The 23,498-nt window shown below is 52.1% G+C and overlaps 4 protein-coding genes across 4 annotated transcripts; 3 read left to right on the top strand and 1 right to left on the bottom strand.

Annotated features, from left to right (window-relative positions):
* Nucleotides 1-1,563: 1,563 nt before the first annotated feature.
* CIMAP2 (ciliary microtubule associated protein 2) lies at nt 1,564-6,046 on the bottom strand. Its single transcript, XM_059822209.1, is given in 8 exon segments — nt 1,564-1,666; nt 2,766-2,896; nt 3,483-3,515; nt 4,256-4,380; nt 4,559-4,724; nt 4,929-5,069; nt 5,165-5,304; nt 6,001-6,046. Coding segments are annotated over 8 exon segments (885 nt in total).
* On the top strand, nt 6,045-10,810 carry TTC22 (tetratricopeptide repeat domain 22). The gene is given in 9 exon segments (XM_059822208.1): nt 6,045-6,076; nt 6,285-6,387; nt 6,798-6,903; nt 7,049-7,117; nt 7,120-7,166; nt 7,720-7,881; nt 9,665-9,818; nt 10,310-10,361; nt 10,363-10,810. Coding segments are annotated over 9 exon segments (1,173 nt in total).
* A 1,098-nt stretch (nt 10,811-11,908) lies between these two features.
* Nucleotides 11,909-13,339, top strand: PARS2 (prolyl-tRNA synthetase 2, mitochondrial). Its single transcript, XM_009816571.2, has one exon. It carries the CDS (start codon nt 11,909-11,911, stop codon nt 13,337-13,339), a length of 1,431 nt encoding a protein of 476 aa, XP_009814873.2.
* Nucleotides 13,340-14,794: 1,455 nt separating this feature from the next.
* TTC4 (tetratricopeptide repeat domain 4) lies at nt 14,795-23,049 on the top strand. The gene is made up of 10 exons (XM_059821863.1): nt 14,795-14,866; nt 14,941-15,058; nt 15,198-15,359; nt 16,042-16,119; nt 16,914-17,038; nt 17,334-17,420; nt 18,298-18,512; nt 19,708-19,789; nt 21,375-21,457; nt 22,365-23,049. Exons 1-10 carry the CDS (start codon nt 14,795-14,797, stop codon nt 22,462-22,464), a joined length of 1,122 nt encoding a protein of 373 aa, XP_059677846.1. The 3' UTR covers nt 22,465-23,049.
* Nucleotides 23,050-23,498: the final 449 nt, after the last annotated feature.

Genomic DNA, 23,498 nt, shown 5'->3' with positions numbered 1-23,498 from the left:
TACAAAACAAACACCTTGCAGCTGAGCCTTAACCCTTCAGTTATGCCCCACTAACTCCACATAGCCTCATGATGCCAATTATCCTGATTTTTTCCCCCCTCTCACCTCATTCTTTCCCTGTGATGTTTTGTCCAAGGAGAACAAAACCCCATTTTGGATTTAGGTGCTACAGCCGTTGATGTTGATAGCTACTTCATTCTTCTCACTTCACATTAACAAATCTAATCCCTGGTTTGAATGCTCAGCCACAGAAGCAAGGATGAAGATTCAGTGCCCTCTTCAGCCTGAGGAGCTGCACATCCACATCTTCCGTTTCCTTGAAAAATGCCTTCACAACAGCTCTGTAGGCTTAGTCGGAGATGTTGCTGCCCCTCCCTTGGTCACAGCTAGTGCATCCTCTTCCAGTGCTCTCTTTCCAGAGAGAACCTCCCGGCTTTCTCCTGAAATCCAGGCTGCCAAATGCCTCAGCCCCACTGAAACCGCAGTTCAGGTGCCAAAGCCTTGTGTCCCTTTAATCACATTCTGCATTGGCCCTGACTTAACGCTGCATTTCACAATCCTCTCTTGTTACCCCAGCAGTGCTCCTACATCACCACTCAGGCATTTCCCTTCAGAGACCTCATTCCTCCTTTGCTCATCTCTCTAGAATGATAATCAGGATTTCCTTAAATCACTGCAGTTTTACCTGGGTTCAATTATCTCCCCCACCAAAGGATAATTGCAGATTAATTAGCATACTTAATCAGCCACAACTAACATGTAATTACACCTAGATTTAATTATTCCAGTCTGGTCTAAACACTAGTACAAGACTTCATAAAGGTTAACTCTAAGTGAACCAGTGTACTCCCAGTACACTTTTATGGCCATCCTTTGTTACCACTGACACAGCTCCCTCTTCATTTCACTTTCTCCGTTGCCTCCAGCTTTTAATATCCTACAAAATTTGGAACGATGACACCAAATCCCCCCTAATTCCCTCCAGCTGCTTATAAATATTTGCATTGTTAATTGAAGTGAAGCTGTGTGTTACAGCCTGCGGTGAAGATCCTTGCACACAGCTACTTTAAAGAGGGCACAGGACAGGTACGTAGGCAGTTGCTGAAGGTCTGACTACTCTAACTGCTCTGCTGTAGTAGTGCTTTCTCAGGCCCAGCTCTCTGCTGAGTTGTACCGGTGGACCTGGGGCCCTTCAGCTGTGGTAACGCCACTATGCCTGTAACAGGTACATGCAACTTCTTTTCAGTAGCGTTGTTTGAAAGGAAATGTTTAACACTGAATGAGCCCTGCGTGCCAGCAGACCTTCCTTCGGAGGACATGCGGTGTCTGGCATCCTCTTCTCAAGTCTGTCATTTTTTATAAAGGGCAAGGTGGAAATAACTAATTACTCGACAGAAAAGTTAGACTGCTGATTGTCTAAGAGTGTTTTATTACCACACAACAGGACTTCAGTTGTTTATTATCTCTTGACTTGCGTGCTAGCACGCTGTATTTTCATTTACCCCATCTCATCCGCTGGCGCGCCTGCCATTTGCTCGCTGGTTTGGGCTTCCCAGCACCATCTTATGTTTGGAAAACAGCAGTGATTTCTTCAGAGGTATCTGGACAACGTGGAGCAGAAATCAAATCACTCCAGTTGTTTTTAGCAACAGGCTTGAGCCGCTTGCTGTGGAAAGAGGATGCGATTCAGTGGGCTCATTATTGGCTGGATTAATCTCATTAGTCTTAATGAGCATGGAGGTGAACAGAACTCTTAAAAGCCTGGCTATTCCCTAGAAAGCACAGCTATAGCTTGAAAAGTCATTTTGAGCTAGTGCTATTCAATCAGAGAGATGTGTTTGAATTCCAAGTCCTGCTCACTGTTCAGATTTCTTTTTTATTCCTATGGGAAGTGCAAAATTAACAAAGCCAGGCAATATTGAAAGCTAGATTTCATTATGCTTTCTCCATCATAGGATAGCTAATTTCTGGCTGCCCCGCTGAAAGCTGACAAGTTATATTCAGCCAAGACCGACTTCTAACTACTCTGCAGATCAAGAAAGACCTCTGCAGAGCTGTCGGCCCGTAGTGCCACCACAGCAGTTTGCTAATCTCGGCCACAAGCAAAGGTGAGAGTGGAGGGCTATCCTGAGGTCTCTCATTAGTAGCGTTCCTAACTGCTTCACAGGGTTTTCACGCTAGCAATTTCAAAGCCCTCTGCGGTGAAAGTGAGCCTTGTTATCTTCCTTCCTCAGACGGGTAAACCAAGGCACAGGCTGAGAAGGTGATTTTTGTTAGGGGCTGTTGAGCACTCCACTGCCAGCACTGGGAATGAGTCCAGTCAGCCTGATTATCCATCCACTTCCCAGTTCCTTCCCAGGCTGCCTCCTCTAACTCGATGGAAACTATTTGCCTCCACCTCCGCTGCAGGCAAATTGCATTTCACAAGATAGAACAACCACCTTGGCATCTGTGAAGTGCCTCGAGAGCCAGTAGTTCTTTAATCCTCCCACTACCCCTACACGGTGGGGAGGGACAAAGGTCTCCTCATCTTCCTGGGAGGGGAGAGGTGCAACAATACCAACCTCCCCGCCCACAGAGGGAACCTGCAGTGGAGCTGGTGAGCGTTTCTCAGTCCTGATCCAGTGCTTTAACCACACGATCATCCCATCTCACATCAGTTGTAGTGTCAGTAATGTACACTCAGTCTCCCCGGAGCTGCTCAGGATGATTTTCCCATAAGCCAGCGTGAAACCACTTGCAGCCTCCTTGTCCGTCAGACTGACAGCAAGTAGGCATCCTGCTTCAAGTTGCTCAGGTACCGCTGTGCGTCACACTGGTACAGGGACTGGTATCTCATCTTCTGAGAGTATTTTTCATGCTCAGTGATGTCGCAGCGACCAACACCTACAGTGTTCTGGAAGGAAAAGCTCTCGTGTGCTTCCCCATCTAGAGGCAGCATGGGGGATGCGAGTGGGGCAAAACCAGGTAGTGCCTTCCCATGGTCAGACCTTCAGTTGCAAAAAATACAGTATGTGGCATATCTTAACCAAACCGAGCCTATATTGCAGGGGAGGGAGAAGACACACTAATCGGGGTTAGCCCGGCCAGTCCCCTTCACGAGCAGTTCTCGTCACAACGGTCCATAAAGAAGTGGATTAGGTCTGTGGGCTTGAGCACGCTCACCAGTCGCCTACTGCTAGCTGTAGTGAAGGGCTGCCATGTCACAACCTCCCCACTGAAATGTCATCTGTCAAGTTCCCCAGCAATCACGAAGATGTCTTCATCCTTGACCTCTTTCAAGTTGCCTGTTCCCCGCTCAGCTGGATAAAGGGGAGAAGCCACGTGGAAGCCTGCTCCTCATCCCTAGCCAAGGTGAACTATTTCAGACTAAAGCTTTCCCTGTCTGCTTTGAGCCCTTTAGGCTTTGTTCTGGTTCTCCGTGGGAAAGCTGTGAAGATGAATACAGCTCCAGCAATGGGTACTAAGGGAAGGGCTCCTGCCTGCACTGGCTCTGCAACGTGCTGCTCATGCTGCTAGAGGAAAAACTGGCTTTCAAGCAGCCATATATGACTTTCTGGGAGGATACAAGGAGCTCCTGGCACCTAAAAGGACTCAAACGCAGCTGCCTTCATCCTCTTCCTTACAGCTGATGCAGAGCAAAACTAATGGGAAGGGTTGTCTGAGCATCCTTTGAAAAGAGCAAAGGCCTAAGGATGTAGGCAGAGAATGTGGTCGCTGCTGAGCTCCTACCCCTCTGCTCAGCACCAGCCAAGCTCACCTGCCTATGGGCAGCGTGTGCTCAGCGGTGGGTGCTCAGCGTGCTGCTGTACGCAGGGGGCACCTTTCCCTTGACCTGGCAGGACGTTGGGCTGTGGGCCTTTATTCACCGTTTATTCTTTAGCAACCTGTTCTAGGCAAGAACAGCAGCACCCAGAGAGGGACTCATCTTCTCTCTAAAGAATGGGCATCTGGCCAGGTCACACAGGTTTGCTTGATAATTAACGGGGAGCGAAAAGCACCTCCTGAGGTCCATCTGCCCTTCTATCACAGACAGCCACCTGGCCTGGGACTTCTGCTGGGGTGCTGCTCCGTTCAGAGGACACACCTAACATTTAGCTGGCTGAAGCAGGTGAGCAGTGCCCACCCTTACTATGGCTCAGAAGAGTTTCATCCTCTCCCAGGGTGCTGGTAATGGATTAGGGATGGTCATGGAGAAAGCTCAGAGCCTGATCGTTCCTGCGTCCCTCTCTCACTGCTGTGTCCGCTCACTCACCTTGTTCTCAGTAAAGAGGTGGTAGGACTTTCTGTCAAATCTCTTGGTGGATGACCAGAATGGGGGTTGGCTGGAGTACGCTGATCTCTCTGCTTTGGGTTGTCGGAGCCCAGCCCCATCGCACACTGTGCAGAAGGAAACCTGTTATGCTTCAGTTTGCTCATAAAACGAGCTGTACAATGTCGGAGAGCCATCCATCTGTCCATCCATTCCCCCAAGGCCTAATGCATCCCCACCCTGGGCACCCACTGCACCAGTGGGGATGCTGGTGACACCAGCCGGTGCCGATGTCCGTGCTTCCACTGACAGCCTCTCTCGGGCACTAGCTGAGCGTAGCCCAGAAGATCCTCTCCATGGAGCAGAGCGGGTTCCTTGGCAGAGTGCTGAAGCAGCCTTTCTTCTTGTTCTTCAACATCAGCTTGTCCAGGAAACCCTTGACAGCGTCAGTGCTCAGCTCGGTGCCTCTCCTCTGCCGGGACAAGTGAGCAGCGTGAGAGGCTCAGCTGCTGGTGGTCTCTCGGGCCACCCCATCTGTCCAAGGGAAGTCAAAGAGCAAACAGCAAGCGGGACAGATGCTGGCGTAAGGCAGCTCTCCATCCGTATAGCAATGTGTTGGCAATGCCACTGCTCGCTGAGAAACCCCATCTGGGTCCGTGGCCCCGGGGCAACACACCTCCAAGGTGTGATGGCCACCACCGGTGGGCTTTGACCTGTCCCCTGAGAAGGGCTGGCAGGGGCCAGGGCCGCCCGCCCGTCGCAGCCCCTCCTCGATGCTGCTCCGCAGGTGGTAGGTGCCGGGTCCCAGGCCGCTGCCCTGCAGGACATGGGGGAAAAGGCAGCAGCGGTGCGCTCAGCGCTGGGACAGGGCCACCCTGTGACCGTGTCCCCAGGGCAAGGGGCAGGACTCGCCAGGACTGCCGGCAGGACACACTTCGCTGTCCTGCTGTGCATCAGCCCTCGCGTGCTGGCGGAGCGCTTGTCCCTCTCCTCGAGGCGGGCATAGGGGAGCCCTCCTTGGCTCTGGCCCAGCCAGAAGCTGATGCTTTCCCCTGCAACGCAGAGCCAGAGCACTGCCGTCAGCAGCACCGGGACTGGAGCATGACACTGAGCCCATGCTGGGTGAAAAGGGGTGATAAGGGGAGATGGACACAGGGATCTGCTGCTCTGTGTCCCGCTCCTCTGTGCTCTGTTTGCTGAGCACTGGGAAAGCACCAGCGAGCTCCAGCGTGAGCAGCCCACATCCCACACTTCCACCCTGGGGTGCTTCCAGCCCGAGCTGGGTGTCCTGGACTGTCATGTGCAAGAAGTCCCCATGCAGAAGCTGCTTCCCAGAGGGCACAGACAATCTGGGAGGTGAGGAGAGCTACACCGTTAAGTCCAGCTCTCCCCACACATCCAGGCAGGCTGAGCCGGTGGCCTCACCCAGCTGCCCATGTCCCTGGGGAGTGCCTGCAGCCCCATGCTGTCAGCTCTGGTCCCAAAGGGCTGCAGGGATGGTGGCAGCCCTTGCCATGGCAGCCATCACCGTGGCACCCAGCATCCCTGTTCCCCAGGGAATGTCCACTCCAGGGACCAGGCAGGGCCGGCAGACAGCAGGGTCAAGGCAGGGGTTCTGGTTGTAACGGAGGCTCCCAGCCTGGCTAAAGCAACATATTCAGGGCTTGATCCAACCATTTACCAGGCTTTCATAGGAACAAATTATCTCTAAGCTGCTGAAAAATAGATTCTTAAAGCAACAACCCAACCTGCCAATCCCACTTTGGGCAATAAAATGATGCTCTTGGTGCTCATGTCCCCTGTGGCGCTGTATTTGCTGCATCTGTGAGCGCTGGCGGGTCTGGGCAAGGCGATCCGCACCCATGGTCTTTGCAGGGGAGGCTCACCAGCCCCCTTAACGCACGTGGTGTTTCGGACAAGAGCAAGCCAGGCCTGCAGAAGCCAGTTCCCTGGTGCTGGGCTGCTGTTTGGTGCAGAAAGCAGGGTTTGCTGCTCAGACCAGTCCCAGCCATGCCACCCGCTCCCGTTGCAGGCTGGACGGGATCCTGCTGAGCCAGGGCAGCAAGGAGCAGAAGAGGCTGCCTGCCTTCAACAGCACCCTGGCACTGCTCCAACAAGTCATCAAGTCCCCCAAGGTAGGAGAAATGGATTATTTCAGCAGGAGGGGACCCCAAGCCCATCTGTGTAAAACCCACCTCTGGTCCCTACACAGGTGTAACTCATGGTGTAATGCATCCAGCACTGATGGATGCTGTAGGTACCTACATCCAAGGTAGCCCTGAACCTCAGATGACAATATGCATGCTTCTGATCAATTTAATTACTATAGTTTTATCAGCGTTGTCTATTTTCAGAAGTGTTATCTGCTCGGGAGGAGCTGTCTGAAAGCATCTGAGGATTACCTGGGAGCACCTGCACCTTGCGTAGCTGCCAGGGTGCAGGGCATGTGCGGTAATTTCATATCCCCCGGTAACTTCCCGAGGGGCAAATCTAAGACAAGCCCTGCAACTACCGCTTCACTGGGCATAAAAACGTTGTCCTGCAGTCTTGCAGTTACAGTAACATCACTGGAGGGAATGAAAGTACTTGGGGAAAATTAGTCAGCCAGCTGTGTGAGCCAGTGCTGTGGGCTCACGGACCCTACAAGCCATGTAAGAGCATGTCCAGGGTTGGTTGGGATATGCCGCCTCTCTGTGCCGAGACCCCAAGCCCAAACTGCAAATCCTCTGTAGGATGGAGAGAGGTTTGGCCGCTGAATGACTTGGCCCCTCACCTGCCCTGACTTCTCTTCCCTAGCCCTGGCCTGGTGCTACCTGGGGATGCTGCTGGAAAGGAAAGGAATGTTTTCCACCACCCCAACAGGGATCAGGACTGTGGGTTCTCTGAGACTGACCCCCTCAATTGCTTTGGAAAGGTGCTATACCCAGTGCTGCTGCACCAGGGACTGATTCAAGGCAGCTGCCATTGCCTGCTTGGTCCTGCATTCATCTTCCCCCCATCCTCAGCATTTTTCCTCCTGGAAATCCCCTGGGGTGAAGAGAGGAGGCCCCAGACGGGACCAGAGACCCTCGGTCATACCATGTGCAGGGCACACCCCTCTCAGGCAACGCGTTTGGCCCCAATGGCATAAATCAGCCCCCGGCAAAGCAGCAGGCGAGCAGTTTGGTGAGAGGCTGCAGGGACAGAAGTACCTTTATTAGATTCCCCGGCACAGCTGGAAAAAATAAGGAGCACAGACAGGCTTTCAGGCACATAACCCCTGAGCTTAGCCCCGCATTCAGTCCTGTCTGTTGATTTAATAAGAGATATCAGCTTTCCCCACAAACCGCATCTCTTGTATAGCCTTCAACCCTCCCGGTTAAAACACCGCCCTGGCGAATCAATCCAAGATGGTTTTGTCCCTTTGATCAGCACAGCAGGCAATAAGTCACTGACGGGAGCGTGTTTCACTTCTGTAGTTCAAACAGGCGATAGAAACGGTGAAAGACAACCCTCCCATCCTGAATCGCCTGGCAAAAATCTTCCGCTTCCTGGGCAAGCAGGAGGCGGCCAGAGGGATATGCAATATGGCACTGGATGTCCTGCAGGAGCCACAGCTCAGCTGGCAGGCGTTCTGCACGCGGGCACAGGTAGGTCCCCATCAGGGCCAGCACAGGGTGCTGGGTGTCCGAGGGGTGGGCAGGTCCCCTTCTCCCAGGGACCTGTCCTGCTCCTCCAGCCTCCGAGACAGCCACAGTGCTTCTCCCGGACAGCTTTTGCATTGCTTGTTTAATTGTGGTGAGAAACACGCGGGGAGAAGTAATTGCCTGACGAAACCAGTGGAGGCTGGTCTGGGAGTGAAGTTGCTACCTGGCAGCCAGGAAATGTGGGCCAGATCCTGGCTCTGGCCCTGAGCCGCTGAGGGGCTTCCCCAGGTCCCCCTGGGCAATGTTTCACAGGATGCTGCGTCACCCCGCAGAAATGGCTCGACTATTTAATGACTTTAATGCTCCTAAATCACTCGGGAGCATCAAAAATCTGCTCTTCAATCCCTTGACTTTGCCTATTTCCAGCCCTCCGTAAACAGGAGTGCACATTAGTGAGTATTCCCCATTATAGAAGAATGATGAAGATTTCTTCAAATCCCGTTTTTAAATAAAATAAGGACTCGTTCTTACTGCCTTATATTTAAACAGGATTATTTAACTCCTCATAAAATGAGGCTCAGTGAAGTGACATTTCCTCCTCTAGTGGAGTACTTTAATATGTGCTTACAACTGCTCTTCAGAGATGTTTAACTTCCTTTGACCTCGAGGCAGGAGGCTTGTTGTGGTTTAAACCCAGCCGGCAACTAAGCCCCACACAGCCGCTCGTTCACTCCCCCCTGCAATGCGATGTGGGAGAGAATTGGAAGGGTAAAAGTGAGAAAACTCAAAGGGCTGAGATAAAGACAGTTTAATAGGTAATGCAAAAGCCGCGCAGGCAAGCACAGCCAAACAAGGAATTCATTCACCGCTTCCCATCGGCAGGCAGGTGTTCAGCCATCTCCAGGTAAGCAGGGCTCCATTACATGTAATGGTTACTTGGGAAGACAAACATCATTGCTCTGAATATCCCTCCCTCCCTTCCTTCTTCCTCCAGCTTTATATGCTGAGCATGACATCATATACTATGGAATATCCCTTTGGTCAGCTGGGATCAGCTGTCCCGGCTGTGTCCCCTCCCAATTTCTTGTGCACCCCCAGCCTACTCGATGGCAGGGCAAAGTGAGAAGTAGAAAAGGCCTTGACTCTGTGTAAGCACTGCTCAGCACTAACGAAAACATCCCTGTATTATCAATCAAGGCTGTTTTCAGTACAAATCCAAAATATAACCTCATGCTAGCTACTGCGAAGAAAATGAACTCCATCCCAGCCAAAACCAGGACAAGACTGAAAAGTGCAGCGTGGAGGCCGTCAGTGGGTGCCAGGTGGTGTCTGTCTGCCAGCTTTGACTGGAGAAAGCTGAAATGACATAAGAAAAAAGCTTTTCTCAGCCCTTCTTCAGGCATACTCCTATGGCCAAGTGGTTCAACCTCCAAACACGCTAGGGCATGCTGCCCCCCTGTCTTGAGCCTGAGCCTGGAAGGGGGAGCAGATGGGCTAGTTGCTTTCAAGGACCCCATGATTACCAGGAACCAAATTTACAGCCAAGGTCAACAGGATGAGCAGCATTTCAGGGGCTTGCACCACCTTTCCTGGTACCGCTAACCACGGGGTCATGCTTTGGAGACTGGGGTGCCTGTGCTGGGCAAGCTGGCCTGGCTCTCTGGGGTAGTTTGGCATGGTCAAGGAGCTGACCTGATGCGTGCTAGTCATTTGTACTCACATCATTTCATCATCCATCCTGCAACTGGGCACTAAGCCAAGCTGATGAGTTTCCTCTGGTCTCCAGATCCACATGAAGATGTATCTGCAAGATCTGGAATGCGTCAAGATGGGACAGTGCCCAGTGCCTGACAGAAGGAAGCTCATGCATGCTGAAAATGACCTTGAAAGGGTCCTCAAGGTTTGTCCATGCCTGAGGACAAACCTGGTCATGGGCCAGGTGAGGGTGGGCACATCATACCCCTGAGATCCCGGGGAGCTCCTTGTAGTGTCCCCAGGTTTTCATTAACTCTCAGCCCTAAAGGTAGACCACAAAGACTGAGGGGCCTGGCCCTCGGCTGCCTCTCCCTCCTGTGGGGCTCGCCTCTAGTTAGGTGCGAGGGAGATGGAGGGGTGCAGCAGGGCTGAAAGCGGGAGGAGGGAACGGTGGGATTGCTACAGTTAACATCAGCCTTAGCTGGGAGGGAATTCAGAGAGCTTACGGGAGCGAAATGCCACCTGGAGCCAGGTGGTGGGAGACATTAGACACAAGGATGGGAGCAGGACTCCAGCCCCGTGTGTACACTATGGACACGGTGCTGAGAACAGGTCACCACACTCTGTTACTCCTCTCCCCAGAGCCCAATAGGGAATGTCATCCTCAGAGGCAGCCATTGGTCTCTCTTTTCTCCTGATAGCCCCATTTTGTCCTGCCCCCCTCTATTTACTATTTTTTACTATTACATGAGCATGGACGCTGTGCAAGAACTGTTCCTGGTGGATGAAACTCCTAGACAAAGCCATGGAGTTTGACCTGGGCAATACCATACCCAAACTGCAGCTCTTCAGGGGCAAATGCCTGTGGCTTAAAAGCCAGGAAACATTTGCCATTGAGCGCTTCAAGTGGGCCATCAAACTGGACAATGCGGGCTCCACCGAAAGCTTGCGGTGCCTCTGGGAGACACTGCTCGTGCTCTTTGGTCAGAAGAAGCTGAAGACGGAAACGCTGATGCAGGAGGTGGAGCAGTGGGTTAAGAAAGCCGAGGAGAAATTCCCACGGCAGCGCCTGCAGCAGGAGCTGAAGTCGGTGTGCGGCAACCGCACGCTGGAGGTGATCCGTCTCTGCAAAGCTGCGATTGCCTGGGGGAGGACGGAGCTGGTGAAGCTGCTGTTTGAGATGATGAAGGTCGATTCTTCCAAGGGCCGGATGAACGCGGGGTCACTGTCCCTCTGAGTCGTGGCGGTGGCAGGAGGCTCGCGGAGGGGCTGTCTCCCTCGTGAGCTGTCAGGGCCTTCTCAGTTTTCCAAAGCCTTGTTCACTAAAAAAGCAACAGCCAAACCCCCTGTGGTGTCAGCCCTGCACGGGCCCTGCTGTTGCTCTGCTGGCACTGGTGGCCATCCACCCCCATCCCCTGCCTGTGGGCCCGCAGCAGAGAGCCTGGGATGTGTGCCTGTCCCAGCCACGTCCCCAGCCCCAGGATGGCAGCGCTACGAGGCGAAGGGTTCCCGCTCCGCCCGTGGTGCGGGACTGTTGGGATTTGGTGACACCTGGGCGGGTGCCGTCCCCCCGGGCCAGCCCGCCTCAGCTCCTGTGCGCCCCCCCCGAGGGCTCCCACCCGCTTTCACGCAATCCAGCCACGGGAGCTCAGTGCAACCACGGGGGTGCTGCGGCCCACGCCGGGTGGGAGACTGCAAGTGGCCCCGCACGCCCCGTGGGGTCACACCCCGGCGGACACCCTGCTGGAGGCCGCGCTGTCCGCCCGGCAGGTGGCGCCCGGCGCCATGCCGGCGGAACCATAGAGTCCCAGCCTCCTCCGCCCGCGGGCCGGGCTCCGCCCCGCCGACTTCCGGCTTCCGGCCGGCTGCCGTTGAGATCCGCCACGTGACAGGGGGCTGCGGTGCCCATTGGTGGTGTCGGCGGGGCGGGGCGCGTGGTGGCCCCTGCGGGCTGCGCGCGGCACGGGAGGGCGCGCGCCCGCGCCCGTGTAAGCGTGTGCAGGCGCGTGCGGGTGTCCGGGCGCGCGCCTGTGTGTCTGTGGGCGTGCGCGCGCGCGCGCGTAGGTACGCGGGTGTGCTGCTGCCGCGTTCACGCGTGTCCGTGTCCGTGTCGGGGGGTGGCGGTACCTCCCGGGAGGCGCGCACGCAGCTCCGCGTAGGTGCCGGGGTGGCGGCAGGGAGCCGCGTGGGGCGGCGTGTCCCGCTGCGGGCAGCGCACCGGCAGCGCTGCCCGCGGGTGGGCGGGGGAGGCCCCCGCCTCGCAGCCGGCGCTGACCCCCGTCGTGCTGCCGCTCCCCCTCCTCCGCAGGCTCCGGGCCCCCTCTGGGGCACCGCCATGGAGGGCTGGCTGGGCAGGTGGAGGCTCCCGGCGCTGAGCGCCCGGCAGCGCGGCTGCTGGCCCCGGCACGGCTGCCGGCCCCGGCACGGCGCCGCGGGCAGGGCCAGGCGGCTGCTGCTCTCGCAGCTTTTCCAGCCCCTCAACCTGCAGGCGGGCGGCGAGGCGGGGTGGGACGGCAGGGCCGGGGAGCCCGCCTGCCGGAGCCAGAGGCTGATGCTGCAGGCGGGGCTCATCCACCCCTCCAGCCCCGGCTGCTACTACTACCTGCCGCCCGCCGTCCGCGCCATGGAGAAGCTCGTCCGGGCGATGGACGAGGAGATGCAGGCCCTGGGGGGGCAGAAGCTGAACATGCCCAGCCTGAGCTCGGCCGAGCTGTGGCGGGCCAGCGGCCGCTGGGACCGGATGGGGCCGGAGCTCTTCCGGCTGGCGGACCGGCACGGCAAGGGCTACTGCCTGGGCCCCACGCACGAGGAGGCCGTGACGGAGCTGGTGGCCGCTCAGAGCAACCTGTCCTACAAGCAGCTCCCGCTGCGCCTCTACCAGATAACCAGGAAGTTTCGGGACGAGCCCAAGCCCCGCTTCGGCTTGCTGCGCAGCCGGGAGTTTTACATGAAGGACATGTACACCTTCGACACCTCCGAAGAGGCGGCTCGGCAGACGTACGACCTGGTGTGCGACGCCTACCGCAGCCTCTTCGACCGCCTGGGCCTTCCCTTCGTCAGAGTGCGGGCGGCCACAGGGAGCATCGGCGGCACCATGTCCCACGAGTTCCAGCTCCCGGCGGACATCGGCGAGGACAGGCTGGTGCTGTGCCCTGCCGGACATTTTGCGGCCAACGTGGAAACGCTAAATGGGGAGCAAACGTCTTGCCCCACATGCGGAGAAAAACTCACCCAGACCAAAGGGATCGAAGTGGGGCACACGTTTTACCTGGGCACCAAGTACTCCTCCGTCTCCAACGCTGTTTTCTACTCCCCCGAGAACAAACCCCAGCTGGCAGAAATGGGTTGCTACGGCCTGGGTGTTACTCGCATCCTGGCGGCCTCCATCGAGGTGCTCTCTACAGAGGACAGCATCCGTTGGCCAAGCCTCATCGCACCCTACCAGCTCTGCTTCATTCCTCCCAAGAGAGGCAGCAAGGAGGAGGAGGAGGAGGGAGCTGCACTGCTGGAGCGGGTGTACGATGACCTTGCCGAAGCGCTGCCCCACCTCGCCAGCGACTCGGTGCTGGATGACAGGACACAGCTGACCATCGGCAAAAGGCTAAAGGATGCCAACAAGCTGGGTTATCCCTACGTGGTCATAGCCGGGAAGAGGGTTTGCGAGGACCCCCCAGTCTTTGAGGTCTGGAGTCAGAACGCTGGCGAGGTTTTGTTCCTCACCAAGGAAGGTGTCATTGAGTTGCTGAGTAAAGTGCAGGTCCCTTAACCTCCCTGTCTCTGAATCTCTCATCTTTGCTGCACAAAGTTTATCTGAACAGGCCTGGTTCCTTTTCAAGGACTTGCAGGTTGTCAGCGATGGCTCTGGGTGAGCGGAGCCGAATCCAGCTCACGTCAGAGCCGGCCAGGGTGTCTTGCAACCACGCCGGGTGCTGCGGGCAAGCTGGGGTCAGCCCATGTTCCCCCATGGGGCCGGGTACATTTCTCCCTCTGACTACAGGCCTCTGTGAGCTGCTTTTCCCGATGTGTGTAGCCTCATGCAGCCATGGGAGTGCTGGCAGCGTCAGCCCCTCGCCGCCCGGCCATGGCAGACACGGCCTCTGTTGAGCGCACACAACAGCTGAGGCTGCAGGAGCGGGGACGGCAGGGCTTTCCCTTGCCCTTTTCAGGTGGTGAGTTCTCCACATGAGGGATTTTAAGGGGGAGGAAAAGGAAGGCGCCTTTCCTCCATTTGCATCTCCTTTTTGGAGACACTAGGGTTCCGTGAGTGGAGGCTAATCTTAATTAAAGCAAAGCGGTGAAGTCTAGAGCCTTGTTCACCTTGAAAATGCCATACCGCTGCAAATCTGCAGGAATGAAGGTGAAGAATGGTGTTGGGCATCCACATCCCAGTCCTCCAGGTCAGTCCGGCTGGTGAGATGCCTGGATCTGCCGGGCTTGGGTGGTGACGGTGTGGTTTTGGGAATGCAGCGTCCGATTGGTAGAAAATCTTTGCAAAATAAGAAGGAAACATGAAATTTGGGGACCTGCAAAGCCTGGGGGTAAAAATGTCCAGGCCGTGTTGTTGCTTATAGGCTGTAAGTTACCCTGTCCCGCAGGGTGGTGACATCCCACCTGTACGTGCCCACTGGGGCGTGGGGCTCGCCGGGCCGGGCCCCGGGGCTCCCGTGAGGAGCAGCTTGCCGCCATCCCAGCGGCACTGAGTGGTGCCGTCGCTCCGTGAGCCTTCGTGTCAGTTTGCCATCCCGTCCTTGGCAGGCAGCTCTCTGGACCGAGTTGCCTTGCCCCGTGCCGCATCTCCTGGGCTCGAGATCACGGCCAACAGCGGTGCCACCGTCACGTAGGGCTGTGTGGCAGACCCATGCTCTCCACGTGCTCCCGGGCCTGAGGAGGTCCCCTGGTCCTTCTCCTCCCTGTCCCGGGCAGGATCAGCTCCACCTGCCATCCCTACGGGAGATGCCACCCAAACCTGCTGCCGAAAGCAGGCCTGAGGGCGGAGGGGCAGGCCTGAGGGCGGAGGGGCAGGCCTGAGGGCGGAGGGGCCGGGCCTGAGGGCGGAGGGGCCGGGCCTGAGGGCGGAGGGGCCGGGCCTGAGGGCGGAGGGGCCGGGCCTGAGGGCGGAGGGGCCGGGCCTGAGGGCGGAGGGGCCGGGCCTGAGGGCGGAGGGGCCGGGCCTGAGGGGCGGGAGGCGGTCGGAAGGCGCGGGGCGGTCCGGAGCTGCAGCATGGCGGAGGCCGGGTCGGGCGGCGGCACGCCGCGGTACCGGGGCGCTCTCCACCCCGACACCTGGGAGCAGGTGAGGCCGGGGGGCGCCGGGTCGGGCTGGGCTGGGCAGGGCCGGGCCGAGCTGAGGTGTGTGTCCGCCCGCAGGAGCTGGAGGCCATCCCCATGTTCATGAAGCGGTGCCCGGCCGAGATCGACGCGGCGCGGCAGCCCGAGCTGGCCTGTCTGCAGTCCCTCCTCTTCGACGAGGAGCAGGGCCCCGCAGGTGGGCAGCCGGGGTTCGGGGGGGGGTCTGCCCGTCTGCCCCTCCGGCCCCGGCCGGGGGAGAGGGCTTGAGGTGCTGGTGGGGCGCTGGGGAGCTGTGCCCCCCGCTCAGGGCCTGTCCCCCCCGCCATCCCCTGCAGAGCTGGCCAGGATGTACAAGAACGAAGGGAACGAGTACTTCAGGGAGAGGGACTACAGGAGAGCTGTCATCGCCTACACCGAGGGGCTGAAGAAGAAGTGCGAGGACGCGGAGCTGAACGCCGTGCTGCACACAAACCGAGGGGCCGCGCAGTTTTACCTGGGTAACGAGACCTGCGCCATCCTGCCCAGGACAGGGCTGGGAAGTGGGCTCTGTGGTCCAGAGTTGCTTTGCCTCCCCATTTTGGGTTTTCTTCTTCTTTACTTTTTTTGTGATACAGCGTACTAAATAGCTTATTCAGGAGAAAAAGACACCTCGAACCCTGAAGACCTGGCTCATTTTCAGAGCATGGGTGCATGCAGGATTTGTGCTTTGTTCATTGCAACTATTACCTGCTGCTCAAGCCTTGGCTCCAGGAGAGGGCAAAGCCAGTGTTTTTTGATGCTGAAGAGATCCACAGGGTGATTGGAACTACAGGGGGGTGCCCTGGCCTCAAAAATCTGTTGAAACAACACATTCTATCACTCCTTCCTGGCTGTGTCCTCCTCAAGCTACCACCTATCCTACCAACAGCATCCGCACAGCAGGGAAGGTGTTCTTGGCCTTTTAATGTTGTTGTGTGTTGCAGTTGGGACATGGTTTCCTCACAGTCATGTTACTTACCTCTCACCTGTACGATTGATTCCTGTCCTTTCACTTCTTGCTCTTTCTTCCTCCATTCACCTCACAGTGATTGTAGAAACAGTGAATTACAGAGTCTCTGCATAAGCTATATTGTCACCTTGGGATCTGCTTGGATTTTAAATATAAAATAAAGGTTCTGAGCAGTGTTACTTGCTTTATAGGTAACTACCGTTCTGCTCTCAATGATGCCATCCAAGCGAAAAAGTTAAAGCCCACCCATCTCAAAGCAATCATAAGAGGTAAGAGTTAAAGCATGTGTTACTGTGTGGAGCTCAAGGAACATTGTTTCGAAACAGCTTTGAATATGTTAGTTTTACTTGTTATGCTGGTACTGTTACCAGCCCTGGAATGGACTGTTGTTAGATGTTGCTTTGTTTCACCCTGTGTTTTTGTGTGTTAAATAACTGTTTATAAACCTTAAATTACTGTGAATGTGCATCATACTTTGTTTCCAGACAGCATTCATTTCAGAAAAGTAAAGCAGTTACTGTAGAAGATCTCTTCTCTTCTTTTGCTCTTACTCTTTCTCCGAAAATCAGAACTATATGTTTTGCTTTGGATTTTCAACCAAAACGCTATGGTTTTGCTCTTCAGCTTCCACATCTGTCAGAGGCATGGGACCTGTTTCTATAGAACATAGTGCTGCTTTCCACGGTACTCATTTTTTGGCGTGGTTTTTTTCAGCATTTCTCACTCCATGGAAATCACCACTTGATTTTTTCCTTATGAGACAAATACTGAAATGTTAATTATAATGCTAAAATTTTGCTTGTAACAGACACTTCTAGCATCATTGTGCTGATTTCTGTGATCTAGATGAACAAATGATACAAGAACTGCTGAAATATTTTAGATTTTCTTAGCTGTCCTGCTGGAAGTCTACGAGTGAACATGACCTGGCAAGACAATAGTGTGTGCTGCTGTGTATGCCTCTTGAAAGCACTAGGGCTAATGTTGTCTTTATAACCACCACTTTGTGTAGTAGTTGTATACTGACTCCACTGCTAGAAACTTAAAATCTTAATCCTTCCAGGAGCTCTCTGTCACATGGAGCTAAAGAATTTCTCTGAAGCAATAGCATGGTGTGAGGAGGGCTTGCGAATAGATTCAAAAGAGAAAAAGCTTGTGGAAATGAGAGCTAAAGCTGACAAATTAAAGGTAAATATTAAGGCAGTCTAGCATCTGCAATGCTTGTCACCTACTTTGCGTTGATAAGCACTTTGGGATCCCTGGTTGAAGAGTGCTCCGTACAAGTTTCTGTGTAGTATAATATTCCCAAACAGAATTGAGCGGTGGTCCCACATAGTGTGGGTTGTTGAGATGTGTAGGGGAAAGAGCTGGAGGGGACCTTTCTGGAGATCTGAGCTGATTTCTCCACTCACTGGCAAGGTAGAGCAGTGATGGGCATTGACTTGCTGTGTGTGACCATGGTGCAACCTTTTCTTACATGTAGCGAGCCAAGGAGCGGGATGCAAGGAAAGCAAAGGTGATGGAGAAGAAAGAACAGTGTCAAAAGGAAACTTTGCTTGCAGCAATAAAGGTGGGTCAGTGGGTTTGGGTTTGTTTTTAAAAGCTTTCTTGTTTGTCTCTAAGAGGTTGTTCTCATATGCAGGCTTTTAAAGGCTAGAGCCAAAAAATCAAGTTAAAACCATGATTCTCCCTATCTGTGTGGCTGTAGCCCCAGCTCCCAAGCCTGTTTCCATATTTCAGGTAACAACTAATGCAAAATACAAACCCAGTCATAGGAAATGGACTGAGCATCCAAGAGAGTGCTCTGGCTGCTGGGCTGTAGCATCACACTGGCCCAATGAACCTTGCTTTCTTTGCTGCTGATGGGCATTACTTCAGTGCAAGGATAGAAGATAACCATCCAGTAGTGTGGAGGACAGGATCAATCCTGGATCCTCTCCTTCCTCAGCAAGTGTTTGGGCTATGTTAAAATATTTTGGGCTATTACGTAAATCCAATATCCTTTTCTGCAGTTGTCTTTCCAAAGAAAAGAGTGAGCTTTCTTCAGTTTTCTGAAAGAGTGGATGTTCTCGGGAGCTGGGGCATGTAGTCGCACCCTGAAGTTATGCCTGCTAGGTCCCAGAGAACAGGATTCCGGATGCATCCCTTTCCCCACATTTTCTCAGGCTCTTTTCTCAGCATGCAGGCTCCTTTGGATTCCCACCTTTCCTCATCCGTTTTATGAGGAGTTTGGGTGTCTGGCTGAGGTTCTGGATTCTACTGGGAAGACCAGTCACCTGAGTCTCATACTGTAGGAAGGCTTTTGATGGCATGTTTAACAGCTGACTCATTAATAAGAATGACACAATTTGTCCTTTTACTGACTGCTAATTTTTTGCTCTGATTCTCCCCACCACACCTGTTTGGGTTTTGGTTGTTTTGTGTTTTTTTTCCTTCCTCCCCTCCAGGAAAGAAATATCAAGCTGGTTCTTGAGCCTTCAAATGAAGAAGAGGAAATATCAGATGGCCTGGCTGAGATATCCTTAGATGGGTTCCACTCTGACAATGCCACAGGGGCCAAGGTGCACTTAGATGCTGATGGTAACCTGAACTGGCCTGTCCTCTTTCTGTACCCTGAGCACGAGCAAACCGACTTCATTGCGGCTTTTCATGAGAACTCCAGGTAAATGCACTGTCAGCAGCGTTTGTGCATAAAGGAGATGTTTGAGTAGATAAGAACAGAGAGCAAGTAAAACACTGCTATGCTAATGAAGTAGTTCCAGATTTTTAATCTCATAGCTGACCCTGCTTTTGAGCAGGAGGTTGCACTAGATGATCTCCTGAGGTCCTTTCCAACCTGAATTATTCTATGATTTACGAATGCCACTTAAAAATATGAGGGCCATAATCTCGACATTACGTAAACTTATAGCGCAGAGAAACACGTCATGTTTACCCAGTGTGATTAAAGGGGCTTGCGATGCAAGCTTAGACCAGTGGCCAGTAATACCAGTGACCCATCTGCTTGCGTGGATTTTAGAGGTTCATTAAGGTGCAGTTTCAAAGCCCTCCAAATGTGGGGTCTGGGAAAGAGAATTAAACTTAAAAATTTTAAAAAGCTTCCAAAAGGGACCTCTCGTAACCACCAGTGTCCCCGTGGTTTTCCTTAGGACTTACAGCAGGCCTGACTGAAGTGCTGCAGACCTTTCAGACTATAAGCAAGTGACTGGCAAGGTGGGAATTCCGCTTCAGAAACTTCAGTTTCTGATCTTGCAATGTTAAACAAACTTGGAATTTGTAACTTTTTTTTTGTGGGGAGATATGTATTCCTCAGATCTACTAATAAGTTTAGGACATAAAATTACAGTGCAAGCAGGTTAGTAAAGTTTGTAGTTTTTATACAGCAATGTTCACTACGCCTTTTCATGACCAAAGGAAGGGAAAATGGGTTCTTAGAACAAATTGGCCACCAGCACTCCTGAAGTACCAAAATAAACAAGCCTCTGACACACAAGCATATTCTGAGCACTCTGATCTGATGAAGCGTGGTGCTGGTGGGACCCTGTAGAAGGAAAATCAATTTTAGACGAAATGCAGGGTGTTTATTTTGACATCTTTTTCAGTGTGAAAATGAAAGTTAAAAATAATTTGCTGTTGCACTGCTCAAGGTTGAAACCAGTAGCATGAGTTACGACAGGGCCTTGGTCTCATTGGGAAAGCAATGCGTTTGAAGGGAAGAAACTATTGGTGATCTAAACTTACTTTCAAGTTTATTGTCTAATTTGCTAGTGTATTTTTACCATCATTCAAATGCAACTGTACAAATTATTGAAGCTGAACACTTCATCTAAGCTAACCAAGTGTATTTTGGCTTTTAGATTCATTGATCATTTAATGGTGATGTTTTCTGAGTTACCTCCTTGGGATTTAGAAAGAAAATACCTTCCCAGCAATCTTGAGGTGAGAAGTTTGACTTTCCTTCTATTTCAGGGTGGTTGTGTTGTGGTTTGGTTTTTTCTGGAGTGAGATTGAGCAGCTTTGAGTGTATGAAAGCAATGGCATCGTTACCTGTTTACCATACACAGATGTGAAATAAGGATTTGGAGACCTACGTTCATTTATTGACTCAAACATTTTCCAGATGTGCTGACATGGACACAGAATTCAGTAATGAAAATGAAAGTTCTTTTGTCTTCTGCTTATGTTGTATTTGATAGAAGATATTTATAGATATGGCTTAGATTCCCATCTTTGTAACAATAATTAAGATTTAGACCATCAAGCTGGTAGGCTGCCAGTTTTTTAACTGTGTTGTAGTCAAGTTGCTCAATACAAATGAGAAAATATTTATAAAAAAACCCCAAAACATTATTTTCAGATCTAACTGGTGGTGCTTAAACACTTAATCCCATCAAGACAATATATGTCTATTAAGACTTTAGCAAAGGTGGGATGCAAGTTGGTTGTGACTATGGCAGGTTTTGAGAATTTTTCAGAAATTGTACATAGAAGGATACAGATGTTTATTTTTCATTTTCCGCTTCAGTGTCACAAGTGCCAGGCAACAGCACAGCCCCTCCTGCAGTGAGCAGACAGGTCCAAAAGGACAGTGGCTGTGTACTTTACCAGGTTAAAAACTGGTATTATAGCTCTGTGAGTATGTACAGTCTAAGGCACAGTTGCTGGATTCGAATCTCTTAAATCTACTCTGTTTTCTTCAAATATCACAGAATCACAGAATGATAGGTGTTGGAAGGGACCTCTGGAGATCATCTAGCCCAACCCCCCCGCCAGAGCAGGTTCACCTAGAGCAGATCGCACAGGAATGCGTCCAGGCGGGTTTTGAATATCTCCAGAGGAGACTCCACAACCTCTCTGGGCAGCTTGTTCCAGCGCTCTGCCACCCTCAAAGTAAAGAAGTTCCTCCTCATGTTTAGATGGAACTTCCTATGACCAAGTTTGTGCCCGTTACCTCTCGTCCTGTCACTGGGCACCACTGAAAAAAGACTGGCCCCATCCTCCTGGCACTCCCCCCGCTTAAGTATATATAAGCATTGATAAGATCCCCCCTCAGTCTTCTCTTCTCCAGACTAAAAAGACCCAAGTCCCTCAGCCTTTCCTCATAAGAAAGATGTTCCAGTCCCCTAATCATCTTTGTAGCCCTTTGCTGTACCCTCTCCAGCAGTACCCTGTCCTTTTGGGACATATCTTTAAACCTACTCAGTTTAGCTCATACCATTGCTGCATTTCACCTGTTAAAAAGCAGCCCGTGGATTTGGTTTGCTTCTCTGTAAAGCACAGGAACAGCCAGTGTATTTTGCCTTCCTGCTGCCACTGCCACAGAAGCTAAGCTGGTTTATACAGGGAAAGCTTGGAATTTACACAAAACAGTTTCTGTGTTGCTGAAGTTAGCAGCCAACACTGCCGGTTCAAGGTTTGGTAAACCTGTAGTAGCTATATGGTGTGCTGTTATTGGGCTTTCAACAGCTTGGTAGTTTGCCTCCATGTACCTTAAGTATTTGGTAACCCTCCCAATCTTTTTCAGCTCTATTTTGAAGATGAAGAAAGAGCAGAAATGTACGAGCTGAACCCAGAGCACACGTTGCTACAGGCACTGCAGCACCAAAGGTGAGGCTGTACCTGTTCATGTCCAGAGAGAGTACGAAGGCAAGAAGTATGACCTTTGGGCTTTAAGTGCATTTTGTTCTCTGATTTAATAGTCCTAACTCTTGAAGGTGTAAAGCTGTGGGACTGCATGGATTTTGTGCCTGGCTTTAGCGACTTACATTTTTTTTTTCCCCAAAAAAATGAACAACTCTTTCCAGGACTGGATGGAGTTGGGAAGGGGAGTTGAGCTACACACAACCAGCAGCACAAAAGGGCTGTTTCAGATCCCATCTACACAGTGCTACTTTAAAAAAAAAAAAAAAAAAGCATATAAAGAGCATGTTGAAGGTTAACAATGCTCTCACTGTTAATAATGTTGCGTGAGCAGCCCCCAGCACAGCATGGAGCACAGTTTCACTCTGAAACTGACTTTAAAGTGTTGTGCAGTTATTTAGAGAGAATAATTTGCTGTTTGTGAAGCCCAAAGCCTGTGCTATTAACTTGCACCATCTTGTAGCTAGCTGGAGAAAGCCTGCTGCACAGCGCGGGTGGCTTGGTCTGTCGCAGCGGGAGCAGAGCTCTAGGTCCAGTGCTGCGGGCTGTGTCTGAACTGTCACTCCATAAAACTCAGCAGCGTGCACAAGCCCTCAGATTTCAGGCTGTAAGGGCAGTTGCAAAAGAAACCTCCTTCCAGAGGGAGAATAACAGCTGTTTTAATTAGAAGTAGCTGTTGGGAGAAGAGTTGATTCATAAAACACTCCTCCTCGGACGTGTGTAGCCCTGGCTCCAAAAGGCTCTGCTAATCAGCAAAAAGCTTGTCAGCCGCCTTGGGGAGGTCAGTCTTTATTGAGCTGGGCAGAAGTCACTCACTTTGCAGGACGCTTGGCCAGCTACAAGGAAGTCAAAGGACTCCTTTTAATCTTCTCAGGTATTTTGTAAAGGCTGGGACTCCAACAGTTTTGGCATTTGTAAAGCGTTCTCCTTTCTCTAAGAAGTACTTCTCTGGCAAGAAGGTGCATCGACTATAATGAGCAAGAATGAAACAAGAGGAATCCGGTGCAAGAGGCTGCTGTTTGTTATCCCAGCTACAGACTGCAAACTTCTGCTTAAACAAAAATACCTTGCACACTTCAGGGGAGAAATAATCTTGGCACACAGGGGAACTTCAGGAGAATGAAGGGCTTACAAGAGGGGATTATTTGTTTAAAAAGAAATCCAGCTGGTTTGCAGAAGGTCTCCTCTATGATAGGCTGCATGTGGTTTTGAAATCAACCTGAAGCAGTGCCAAACACTAGCTGCGGTTGAAGCAACAGCAGCTGGGAATGTACTTACTTACCTGTGAAAAATCACTGATTTCCTTGGAGGTGGGCTGTAGTTGCTGGGGTTTAACAGCAGTGGTCTGGGATGATACCTGCCTGTTGCAGCGGGATGAATGCAGTCAGATTCCTGCCTGGGATTAAGCAGCTGCTGCTTTTTCACCGCTTGGCTCTGCTGCTGGCCAGGGTAAAGCAGAGCTCTTTGTTCACAGCGGTGTGTTTTACTGACCCTTTTGCTACCTTACTGATTGTCCCACATAACCTAGAAATAAACATGTCTATTTTAAGTAGACTGACTTCTGCCTAATAAATGAGACAATTTTTCTCACCTCGTGAAATACTACAAGAGAATGACAAACAGTAATTCTAAACCCAAACGTAACAACTCTATCCATTACACTAACTGGTAAAGCCAACATACGGGGTCTTCTGCGCTTCTGTGTTAGCTTTCAGCATTTAATTAAAAGTAATTCTAAATCTGTCATTTCTTTCTCTTCTGCAATCTCTCAGTGATTGCAGAAATAAACTGCAGTTTTAGACACAGTTAGTGCACGGGGCATTAAAAAGCTGTTCAGCCATAAACGCTTCTGCTTAGATCATGGAGGATTTTTCTCACTCCAGAGCTGGATTCAGACAGCTTTAAAGACCGCATTTCCATTTCGCTATTCCTAAATTTCTGCACCATGCACAAATACAGTTAAAAGTATCTCCATCTGAGGATGCTGAAATTTAATCTCCAAAGCTTA

Source organism: Gavia stellata, chromosome 10 (genome assembly GCF_030936135.1).
Source record: "Gavia stellata isolate bGavSte3 chromosome 10, bGavSte3.hap2, whole genome shotgun sequence".
Taxonomy (NCBI): Eukaryota; Metazoa; Chordata; class Aves; order Gaviiformes; family Gaviidae; genus Gavia; species Gavia stellata.
This window is presented reverse-complemented; position numbering and strand designations above follow the sequence as displayed.

Excerpts from the sequence above, each read along its gene's own strand:
- PARS2 (XM_009816571.2), top strand. The coding sequence starts at position 11,909 with ATGGAGGGCTGGCTGGGCAGGTGGAGGCTCCCGGCGCTGAGCGCCCGG.
- TTC4 (XM_059821863.1), top strand. The coding sequence starts at position 14,795 with ATGGCGGAGGCCGGGTCGGGCGGCGGCACGCCGCGGTACCGGGGCGCT. Across the intron at positions 15,059-15,197 it reads CGAGGAGCAGGGCCCCGCAG|AGCTGGCCAGGATGTACAAG; the intron begins GTGGGCAGCCGG and ends CATCCCCTGCAG. Across the intron at positions 21,458-22,364 it reads CAGGCACTGCAGCACCAAAG|GTATTTTGTAAAGGCTGGGA; the intron begins GTGAGGCTGTAC and ends TAATCTTCTCAG.